This window comes from Nicotiana attenuata, chromosome 7, assembly GCF_001879085.1.
Source record: "Nicotiana attenuata strain UT chromosome 7, NIATTr2, whole genome shotgun sequence".
Lineage (NCBI taxonomy): Eukaryota > Viridiplantae > Streptophyta > Magnoliopsida > Solanales > Solanaceae > Nicotiana > Nicotiana attenuata.
Genome location: NC_031995.1, coordinates 60,818,299 through 60,830,555, shown reverse-complemented (window position 1 = coordinate 60,830,555; position 12,257 = coordinate 60,818,299). Strand labels below are relative to the sequence as shown.

Below are 12,257 nucleotides of genomic sequence, written 5' to 3'. Positions count from 1 at the left end.
TCTGTGGTTTACTTATGAAAAAGGATAATCCAACTACACTATATGAAGACAATGTTGCTTGTACTGCTCAACTAAAAGGAGGATACATCAAAGGAGGCAGAACAAAATTCATTTCACCAAAGTTTTTTATAAAATGGTGAAATTAATGTTCAATTGATTCGTTCATGTAAAAATTTGGCTGATATGTTCACTAAGGCATTACCAACCTCAACATTTGAGAAGTTGAGACAGAAGATGAGAATGCGGCGTCTTCGAGAAATAAAGTGATGTTTTCATGAGGGGGAGTAAGATACGCGTTGTACTCTTTTTTTCTTAGCCTAGGTTTTGTCCCACTGGATTTTTCTAGTAAGGTTTTTAACAAGGCAGTAAATAAAGCATATACAGATATGTGTACTTTTTTTCCTTCACTATGATTTTTTCCCACAGGATTTTTTTCTTAGTAAGGTTTTAACGAGGTATATTATCTATTTTTGGACATCCAATGGGGAGTGTTGTAAAACGTATAGCTAATATGGACGTCCACTACCCCCCCCCCCCCCCAATTTTCACCCATGATGTAAATAACCTCCCACTACTCATCACTATTATGATTGTAACTCCCACACCTCCATAACCTCTCCCCATGATCTTCCCCCATGACCTCAATTGTTAATGTCATGTTAAGACAATCATGTTGTAACCTTCATATGTAATAGTATAAATAGAGGCATGAAATGTGAGATGGAAACACTTGAACATTTGATGAAATAAGAAAGTTATCTCTTCTTCTCTTATTCTACTTATTTTCTTGTTTTACATTGTTACTTTGGGCTGCGTTTTCTTAACAATGATGAATTTTAACCATATTTACCAATTTAGTTTATGATGAATTCTAACCATATTTATAGCCTGTTTGGCCAAGCTGTAAAAATCAGCTTATTTTGAGAAGTGTTTTTTTTCAAAAGTGCTTTTCTCAAAAGTACTTTTGGTGAGAAGTAGTTTATGTTTGGTTAATTAGTTTGAAAAGCACTTCTGAGCAGCAATTAGTGTTTGGCCAAGCTTTAAAAAACTGCTTCTAAGTGTATTTTTCTCAAAAGTGCTTCTCAAAAAAGTGCTTTTGGAGAGAAGCTACTTTTTTCTGCTTCTCCAAAACTGCTTCTGCTTCTCCTCAAAAGCACTTTTTTTCCTTCCAAAAACTTGGCCAAACACCTCAATTTTTGGCCAAAAGTGCTTTTGGCAAAAAAAAAAAGCACTTTTGACCAAAAAGAAGTTTGGCCAAACAGGCTATTACTTGGACAAATAGAAAGGAGCAATTCCAAATTGAGACGACGCCGTAAGTCTTGTAAATACTTTAATTCCTGACTTTTTCGCAGTCTTCCCCTGTTTCCACAAATTTACGTCACTCTGCCATTCCAAAACGGCCCGCGAAGAAACCAAAAACAGAAACAACACACCGAAAACGAGACTGAAAAATGGAGTAAAAGTGCCTCTGCAACAATTGACCCGAACAACAAATTAACATTCATCAAAGGTTATAAACCATTTTCTCTTTTCACCAAATCCTATTCTTTTCCCAAAAAAAAAAAAAGAACTTTTTAAACCCTCCTGAAATCAAATTCCAGCATAGGGACAATTTGGATCTTCAGTTTCTCACATTCTTTGATCAGATCGCCATTGTAATGTAAACAACAAACATAATTACGTAAAGGGTCTCTTAATAACCAAAACTCTTTGAATAATTCGATGTCTTGGGGATTGGGTTGGAAGCGGTCATCAGATGTATTTCATCTCACATTAAGCTATGGTGAAGACGAGGCATTAGATGAGTCCACACCCACGTCATCAAGATCGTCATCATCGGCATCGACGTTCTTGGGATCATCCCCGTCGGCGGGGGCGGCGGAGGGTCAAGAAGAGAATAATATTAATAACCAAGAAGAGGAGTTATTAGGGTTTAGGGTGGAATTAGATTGGAATGTGGGGGATGATGAGGATCAAGTGGCTTTAAAATTGCAGTCACAGGTTATGGTGGCATTGCCTTTACCGCAAGACACTGTGGAAATTGAATTCAAGGAGAAAACTGAAAATGAAAATGGAAATGGTGATGTGGAGGAGGATATAACAGGTGAGGTGGCTGTGGAAATGAGGGTCGTGAAAAGGAGAGAGCCATTGAAAGGTGTGATGATGTGGCGGGTGGGTAGTTCGAGCCAGCAGAGTGATGGGATGGGGGTGTTGTCGAGGTTGATGAGGTCGAATTTCGCCAATGGGGTCGGGTTAGGAGGAAATGGGGAAGGCGTGCCCGTGGGTTGTGCTGATCATTGGAAGAGTGTTACTGTTGTTAGTCTATGTGGTCTTGGACTAATGGTGAGTGGTTCTTCGTTTTAACATTAGTTCGTCTTTTTTAGTGTTTATGAATTTGCGTTTATGTTCTGATAGTGTTATTCAATATATAGGGAACTTTTAACTTCAAAAAAGCTTTACTTATAAGTACTGGAATCCTTTTCTTTTATTTTTCTGATTCTGAGGGAATGGTAGGATCGCAGAAACTGATACTACTGATAGTGTTCATGATTGAAGCCAATGCAACTATTGTTTTTAATTTCTAGAATGGTTCTAATGATAAGCAGTTTGCCATCAATTGGGTCACCCATCTTTTTATATGTTCCAGGTGCTGCCAATAGAGATAACCCAGCTGCCTCTTCTCGAAAGGCTATATCTTGATAACAATAAGCTATCAAATTTGCCACCTGAGCTTGGTGAACTGAAATGTTTGAAAGTTCTTGCCGTGGACTACAACATGTTAGTCTCTGTCCCTGGTAAGCTTGAAAGTTTCACAGAAAAAACTAACAGAGTATGATGTAGATGGTTGTGAACAGTAGATTTGTTTGATTACATCTTACTCTGTTCATAAGGAGTTAGAATACAAGAACAGATGATTCATTCCTTACTTATTTCATTCTTTGACGTGGTTGGGTATGATGAACAGTTGAACTAAGAGAGTGCACTGGGCTAGTTGAATTATCGCTAGAACATAACAAGCTGGTCCGACCTCTTCTCGATTTCAGGTCTCTCTATTTACACTTATGATTGGCGAATTCTCCGATTCTACTTGATTTCTTAGTCAAATATTGTGTCATTCTGTGCTTGAGGTCTAATATTTGAATAACTTAATTACAGGGCAATGACAAAGTTACGTGTTTTGAGGCTTTTTGGTAATCCTCTTGAATTTCTTCCTGATATTTTGCCACTCCAGAAGGTTCGCCACTTATCTCTTGCAAACATAAGGGTTGTGGCAGATGATCAGTTACGATCAGTGAATGTGCAGATGGAGGTAATCATCACACTCTTTTTGAACTTTGAGTTGTTTCTCTTATCTGGTTGCCTTATGAAGTTGAAGAACTCTCCCTTTTTTGTTTCTTTTTGGCTGAACTGCAGACGGAGAATAATTCTTACTTTATTGCATCTCGGCATAAATTGAGTGCCTTCTTCTCTCTTATATTCCGTTTCTCTTCCTGTCATCATCCCCTGCTAGCTTCCGCCCTGGCAAAAATAATGCAAGATGAGGGGAATCGTGTAGTTGTTGGGAAAGATGAGAACGCTGTAAGGCAACTCATAAGTATGATCAGTAGCGACAATCAGCATGTGGTATGGTACCTTATACTCTGTAGGACGCTTTACCTAATATCCTAAGCAGTTAATGCATAAAATTTTGTTTTTGCTCAGGTAGAACAAGCTTGCTCCGCACTTTCTTCTCTTGCCACAGATGTGCCTGTGGCGATGCAGTTAATGAAATCAGATATTATGCAACCCATAGAAAGAGTACTAAAATCTGCTGGTCCTGAGGAAGTCATCTCTGTGTTGCAAGTTTTGGGCAAATTGGCGTTTGCATCAGATATTGTATCTCAAAAGCTGCTGACAAAGGACATATTGAGATCATTGAAACTTTTGTGTGCTCACAGAAATCCAGAGGCAAGCCTTTGCTTTTCTCTTTCCTGTGTGGCGATTTAGTTAAAAAAATTGTTTTCCTGTTTCTGTTGAGTGGTCTTTGAAATTGATTATTTTGTCCCCTTAGGTGCAAAGACTAGCTTTACTTGCAGTTGGTAACTTAGCATTCTGCTTGGAAAATCGTCGCATTCTAGTTACTTCAGAAAGTTTAAGGGAACTGCTATTGCGGTTGACAGTTGCATCAGAGCCACAAGTCAGTAAGGCTGCGGCTCGCGCTTTGGCAATTCTAGGTTGGTTTCTGTATATTTGTTATGGTTCAGCTATTCTTCAACCTGGCCTTCTGAATACATACTCTATCTGATTGTAGGGGAGAATGAGATTCTACGGCGTGCTATAAGAGGGAGACAGGTCCCAAAGCAAGGGTTGCGCATACTTTCAATGGATGGTGGTGGCATGAAAGGGCTGGCAACTGTGAGAATCCTTAAGGAGATTGAGAAAGGTACTGGGAAGCACATACATGAACTATTTGACCTCATTTGTGGCACGTCAACTGGTGGTATGCTTGCTGTTGCTCTTGGGATCAAACTGATGTCTTTGGAAAAATGTGAAGAAATATACAAAAAACTTGGTGAGTTTCTGCTCTAAAAGAAGCTCAACTTCGCTGTGTCCTTTTCAGTGTTCTCAAACTTGCTGTAGATTGCTTGACATAGTAGCAGCACTGATGCATGTTCTATCTTATTCCCTGCCTCTCGAAATTCTTTTACAGGCAAACTTGTGTTTGCCGAACCTGTTCCCAAGGACAATGAAGCAGCAACATGGAGAGAAAAGTTGGATCAACTCTACAAGAGCTCATCTCAGAGTTTCAGGGTTGTTGTACATGGATCTAAAGTATGTGATGCCATAAGTTATTTTTTTTAGTTAATTTACAACTACTCTTGCTATGCAGCTTATGTCTTGCGTATTTTGATAATAGGGTTCTCCAAAATATTAGAGAACTTTTACATAAAGTAATTATTTATTAACTTTAAGAATTCATATAGTTTAAGAAAGTCAAAGAGTTTTTCTATGCAGTAATATTTCCTGTATCTTGTACACTTGTGAATCTTTTAGAACTGATCTAGTCGTTTCGTCCACTGGCATAAATATGATAAGTAAGTTTAGCTAACTTTTTATCCATTTCCAATCATGCTATGCTGGTGAAAAGAAAAAGAGGGAGTTAAGGGCTTTTGCTTATACTGATTTTACGAACTATTCAAAATGAACAGGCCTAATACACAAAATGGCACCTCAACTTGCAATGCCGGCCTTGCCAAATAAACACTTCTAGTTGGTTAAAACACATGTTTTTGTTCTTTGATAACCGTGGTTCGGGTCAGCTTGCGCTCACCTCGGCTAACTCCAAGGGGTACATGCTACCTTCCACCAGCACAAGTACCGGGTAACTGGGTAACTGTGTCCACCAAGGCTTTGGCAGATGGGAAGAAATCACCTATTGGTTTTGTTTCTGCTAGGATTTGAACCCGGGACCTCTTGGTGCTTCGCCCACTTCATTGACCTCTACACCACAACCTTGGATGCTGATTGGAACACATGTTTTAAGCACCTCTACTTGGTTTATCAAAATGCGTGTTCGTCAAATGCACAAAGGTGGCTAACACAAATGCCCAACTTTATGACACGTAACTGGCACATCAAGTGTGCAAACTTGCTAAGACTATCCCACTTAACAACACATACCCTTCTGTTAATCAGAAGAGTGGAAGAATTCATTTGGATTCCACTCTAAAAAATCCAAACGGAACCAATCTGCTCAATTACCTAATCGCTTTAGTTCGAGAGCGCTGACTACCCAATCTCCAGCTTCAATTGCCGGAATAATACGGTCTCTTCCTCTCTACCCCGTATGTCTCCCTCCCTCTTTCATCTCCACCACTAACTTTTTTTCTTTGAGAATGATCTCCACCACTAATTCCAACACCAAAACCACCACTTCTTCCACCACTAACATCGTCATTTCAGAACTTGAAAGGCTGAAGGTCCTTGGACATGGAAATGGTGGACCTGTGTACAAAAACTGCCACAAGCGCAGTTCAGCAATCTGTGCGCTCATAGTTGTCCATAGAGAAAGTGACCGCAGCTCACCGGAAAGCCTTCGAAAATCACGCACAACCTTCAATAACGAAAGGGATAAGGGTCAAGCGCCAGTGAAATTGCCGCTCCACTGGGAGGACAGAGAAGAGGATGGGTTAAGGGGAAAAGGGATGGAGTTTCCAATCTTGTGCCAATTATGAGCTTTGCTTCTCTGATCTAGTTGCCGATCTTAGTATGGTTGGAGCTTTGGGGGAGTGGCCAGGGTGGGGGAAAGGTGCGTCCTTCTTAAAGAATCTTGAAAAGCTGAGAAAAATATCACTGTTGGTGGAAGCAAAATCAGAAATTGGAGATCAACAATATGGAAGAGATAAGAGATGGGAGAAGACATGAGTAAGTAGGAGCATTTTCGTATATTCACACTTCTTATATGCGTAATTCACATGCTCTCAAGCCACATAAGCTAAATCAATGTCATGTAAGTATGGTCAAGGGTTAGAAGCGTTTCTTATGTGAAGTTTAAACAAGTAGAGGTGTTAAATTGGAATAAGTCTAAGTTAGAGGGTTCGCTATGTAAAGCAGTTGAAGTTGAGGTTCCATTTTGTGTATTAATCCAAAAATATATATGATTTTACAAAGATGAAACCTCAAATTCCATACTCTTGGAATAAGGAAAAGCCCTCTTTATGCACTATATTTGAGCAACTGTGCATTGCCAGCATTGGCATTAATTGGTTATAGCCGAAAAACCGACTGAACCAAATTTTCTTAGTTTGGGCTTTTGGCTGGTTTTTGATTTGGTGCTTGAAAATCAGTTGATTGGTTCAGTTTTCTGTGTTCGAAATTCAATGTTTCGGGTACCGGAAAAACCAAATTGAGCAGAAATAGTAATATAGGGTTTTCTTGGATACTGATGCAGCTATGCTTTAACTTGTAATTTTTTGGGTACCTTCTTGGTACTCCTTTAATGAAACCTTTACCTTATCAACAACAACATGTGGGGTCTGGGGAGGGTAGTCTGTACGCAGACCTTACCCCTACCTAATGCAGGTAGAGAGGCTGTTTCCAAACCTTTACCTTATCAAAAAAAAAAGTAATATAGGGTTTTCTTGGATATGTAGTTAAATTTGCTATAATAAGGCTGCCCCAAGCCATATTTGTTTATCTCTTGGGAAAAAATTCAGAGGCCCAAGGTTCATTTCTCATCAACTTTGTTCTGATGCACGGACATATCTCTAATCTAACATTCTTACATTCTGATACTTCCTCAAAATTTAAGGTGCTAAAGACAGCTCGAGTATTCAATAGTAAAAGCTACGCTGAAACTGCACCATAGTCGTGGAGTAGTGTCTGAACATCAGTGGAATAGTAGCCAGAACATTGGCCAAAGTAGTCTGTATCGTGATGTAACAGTGTCGGAACTATTACCTAAAAGAGGCACGGTGACGGTCACTGAAAGAATTGTTCTGGTAAGATCAGGGAAAATAGATGGTGTTGCTGGAATGGTCCCGGAAAATGTGTGGTGCCACTGGAGAAGTCTTTCAGAAAAGAGTTGGAATAGCGAAATTGGGAAGAGAATGGACAAATTTGTCGAGCAGCAAAAATAAGTTAACTCAGGTGAAACTCATTGGCATTGATACCATGTGAGAAATAAGAGGAGATTGGAGAATGCATGAGACAAGTGTCTTACGCCTAGGAGGTTTTGTAGATGGTTAATAAATAATAATAAACATATACTTTCATCTGATGTGGGACAATATATCTAGTTTAACAGTTCAACTGATGCAACTTTGTAGTTTTTACACATCTACCTTAGAATTTTTTTTTTCTCGTGCTTGAAATGCTGCTGAATAAGAGGGACCTTGCAACTTTGAAATCGTAATTGACCCTCTATGTTCTTCCAGCACAGTGCAGATCAGTTTGAGAGATTGTTAAAGGAGATGTGTGCTGACGAGGATGGGGATCTTCTGATAGAGTCAGCAGTTAAAAGGATTCCTAAAGTTTTTGTGGTTTCGACTCTGGTCAGTGCGACACCAGCTCAACCCTTTATTTTCCGCAACTATCAGGTTATTACTGAATCCTCATACGACTCAATACTTAGACCTGATCTCTATTATTCGGTTTGCCTGAGTAGTGTTTACTAGTTCTGCTTCTATTATTTCCTTTCTGTTAGTTTGTTATTGAACCCTTTTGTTGGGAAAGTGCAGTACCCTCCCGGGACACCAGAAATCCCCCTTGCGGTCACTGAGAATTTGGCTACTGCTGGCCAAGGAGCAGTAAGCGATCCAATTCAAGTTGAACATAAGCGAAATGCTTTCATGGGAAGCTGTAAGCATAGGATATGGCAAGCCATAAGAGCATCATCTGCTGCACCTTATTATCTTGATGATTACTCTGATGGTATATTCTTGCATGTGCTTAAAAATTTAACTCATGGCAAATCCTCACGAGCTGTTTTTCTCTGGATGCATGTCATTGTCATCTTTCCTGATGGTGCTGTTTGTTTAATTTCAGATGTATACCGCTGGCAAGATGGTGCAATTGTTGCCAACAATCCTACCATTTTTGCCATACGAGAAGCACAACTATTATGGCCAGATGCACGGATTGATTGCTTAGTCTCAATTGGTTGTGGTTCTGTTCCCATGAAGGTATACTGTTGCTTAGCGGACGATTGCTTATTATGATCCAAACCACCAATTGATTTGCTTTTTACTGGCTTAAAAAGGTTCTGACATGCTATTGAAACTTGTGTACTCATGGACTGCATATGCTTGCTTGTGCTTTCCATATATTTAAATTGGGGAATCTGGAAATGCACCTTTGAGGGAGTTCTTAGCTAAAATCATGATTATGTGATACTCATTAAATTTTAGCGTAATTGGGCAATTTGAGACAGTTCTTAACTAAAATCTTGATTATGTGATATTCACAATATTTTATTGTAGTTGGTAACTTTAATCAGCTGCAGATTCTTTTATTCTTCTTCTTAATATGTCATGATGTCAGCAAGTACTTTTACTAACTGATAATTTCTTTATCTTATGGTGTTCCCTGTATCATAGCATATTTCTATAATATTCATATCTTCTGCTGCTAATATTGGAGTTGAATTCACAGTTGGTTACTTTTATGAGAAATAGTAAAATCATTGAAAAATGTGCATAAAATCTTATCGCCAAGGTTTGAAGTTTACTCTCCATTGCTACTGGAAGTTTTGATAAAATCAAGATAAAATTTACTTCAAGCGATTTTACTTGGGTGTTCAATTTATAGGGGTTTCTGCTATTTTCCCTGCTATGTTAGGTCCGCAAAGGTGGCTGGCGTTACCTTGATACTGGCCAAGTGTTGATAGAGAGTGCATGCTCAGTTGACCGGGTGGAGGAAGCTTTAAGTACATTGCTTCAACTGCTTCCTGATGTGCACTATTTTCGGTTCAATCCAGGTGAAGTTACTTTACATGTTGCCTGAGGTGAATATTAAAAGCAAAAGATTGCTTTCTTTCCTTTTCTGACACCTTCTTTTCCTAATTCTGTTGTACCTGAATTTTGGCATTTCATTAACAGTTCAAGTTTTAGGAATCACCCAGAACAAAAGAAAATGGTTATTAGTATGATCTAGTCTTGTGCCATGGTGATATTAATTTTTGGTTTCTTTTCACATTCTTAACATGCCTTCTATATATCTGGGATGCAGTTGATGACCGATGTGGTATGGAGCTAGATGAGACGGACCCTGCTGTCTGGTTAAAGTTAGAGGCCGCAACAGATGAGTACATTCAAAACACCTCTGTTGCTTTTAAGAATATTTGTCAAAGATTGTTAGAGAGGCCACATGATGAGAAATTTTCAGATAATTTCAAGTCCCATCAGTTTCTCAAATCGAAGAATTCTAAAACTGGTATGTTCTGAATCATATTTGATTGCTTGCCATGATATTCTTTTGTCTAAGATGGATTGACCTTTGAAGGATTCTATTTTTTTTCCAGATGAGAGCAGTCCTTCTTTAGGTTGGAGGCGGAGCGTGCTACTTGTCGAGGCCTCAAATAGTGCAGATGCTGGAAGAGTCTTTCATCATGCTCGCTCACTTGAGTCATTTTGTGCTCATAATGGAATAAAACTCAGTCTTTTCAGTGGCATATCAGGCACTCAGAAAGCAACTCCAGGATCAACTTTTCCGACACCTTTTGCTTCACCATTGTTCACTGGGAGCTTCCCTTCAAGCCCTCTCTTATACAGTCCTGATATTGGGGCTCATAGGGTTGGTAGAATTGATTTAGTTCCACCACTAAGCTTGGATGGATTACAATCTGCGAAAACAACTGCCTCGCCGCCTGAGTCTCCTCGAAAGCGTCGACAGCTTTCATTGCCTGTGCATTCTTTGTATGAGATGCTAAAGAATTCACCTCAGGTTGGAGTTGTGCACTTGGCTCTACAAAATGATACATCTGGCTCTGTACTGAGGTTAGATATTCCATATTTTATGGTTACTTACTGGAAATGTTGTTTGTCGTCCTAATGTCATCTACTTCTACGAGATAGTTGGCAGAATGATGTATTCGTGGTTGCCGAACCTGGAGAACTAGCCGATAAGTTTCTGCAGAGTGTCAAGTTTAGCTTGCTGTCAATGATGCGGGGCCGCCGGAGAAAGTATGCATCAGCTATCACGGATATCTCAACCGTTGCTGATCTTGTTAAATGTAGGCCATGCTTCCAAATAGGTGGTGTAGTCCACCGGTATATTGGGCGTCAGACGCAGGTATGCCTCAATGTTATGCCGGTCATCCTTTATTTGATAAATACTTTTGCTTTTGGAAACTAAGAATTTATGAATTTCCTATTTTGTCTTTGTCTTCTGAAGGTCATGGAAGATGACCAAGAAATTGGTGCCTATATGTTTCGTAGGACCGTTCCTTCAATGCATTTAACCTCAGAAGATATTCGGTGGATGGTATTGTCTCTGATCATTTATGTGATTCAGTGTTGCATATTTCTTTCATTGCAAGATTATGTATGTGAGAAGAAATTTATCTCTTCGCAATGGTGTTATATGGTTGCATCATTTGATTGAAGTAGTCACGACTCACCACCAATCAGGTGGGTTCTATATATGACAACTAAACTTACTTGCTTGGGTTCAAGTATCCGCGGCAAGGATAGCCCTTCAGCACTCAGAGCTCGCAGGGGACTTTTGCTTCGGCCCTGACATGGGAGCAGTGAGGTCTTCTGCAGATAAAGCTCTGTAGTGCTGGTGCTCCCTAGTAGAGACATGCATCATACTTCATCTGCACTTGAGTTTTTATTTTTTAATGACTGGTCTACTTCTGTCTCGGGTTTGAAGACAAAGAGGCCTGTTCATTGTACTTTTCTTGTGACCTATTACTCTATGCATACACATTCATCCAAGAAAATAAAAGATGAATAAGAAAGGAGGCAACACTAACTCTTTTAATATTTGTTAAACCTTCCAGATTGGAGCATGGAGGGAGAGAATTATAATCTTCACTGGTTTCTATGGCCCTAGCCAACCTCTAATCAAGGCTTTTCTAGATTCAGGAGCTAAAGCTGTTATATGTCCTTCCACTGAGCCTGATGAAGCGCAGTTGTCTACATTTCACGGGTCAGGTGATTTTAATTCTTTTGATAATGGGAAGTTTGAAATTGGCGAAGAAGAAGGAGAGGATGATGATACTGAACCTTCTAGTCCAGCAAGTGACTGGGAAGATAGTGAACCAGAGAAAAGTGAAGGACGCTCTCAATTCATTTGGGATGATGATGAGGGGGAGTTGTCCCAGTTCATATGTCAGTTCTATGAGTCTCTTTTTCAGGGTGGTTCAAAGATAGATGATGCATTACAACATGCTCGTGCCTCACATCGAAGCCTAAGATATTCATGCCATCTTCCCAGCGTACCATAGTTCATTGGTCCTCTCTGGCTTGGATAGTCCCAAGGGAGGCGCGAGTCAGCTAATGCTTTTGCTGACTGCATGTTGTTGCTTGAGTAGCGGGCATTTGCATGGTCTCCTCATTATTCCATACTTTGTAGAGAAGAATTATACTTGTACAAGCAAATTAAAGGAAAAGGATAGAAAGAAGCAAGCGTGGCGAGAGAAAAAATCAGTAGAAATGAGTAATAATTATTTAAAGAAGCGAGAGAAAAATCCAATTTTGAGGCTCTGAACTAATTGTTATGTTCTTAGTCATTGATGGATATCTTTGTTTTTCTTGTATGGCCCAGTTTTGTAG

The 12,257-nt window shown here is 39.5% G+C and overlaps 1 protein-coding gene across 1 annotated transcript; it reads left to right on the top strand.

Moving 5' to 3' along the window:
- Positions 1,367–12,234, top strand: LOC109229191 (phospholipase A I). The gene is made up of 18 exons (XM_019394537.1): positions 1,367–2,343; positions 2,648–2,795; positions 2,966–3,044; positions 3,157–3,310; positions 3,415–3,624; positions 3,703–3,948; positions 4,052–4,214; positions 4,292–4,552; positions 4,691–4,812; positions 7,917–8,078; positions 8,220–8,412; positions 8,527–8,663; positions 9,319–9,457; positions 9,709–9,912; positions 10,001–10,475; positions 10,554–10,770; positions 10,873–10,962; positions 11,483–12,234. The coding sequence occupies exons 1-18, from the start codon at positions 1,723–1,725 to the stop codon at positions 11,927–11,929; spliced, it is 4,068 nt and encodes a 1,355-aa protein (XP_019250082.1). The 5' UTR covers positions 1,367–1,722; the 3' UTR covers positions 11,930–12,234.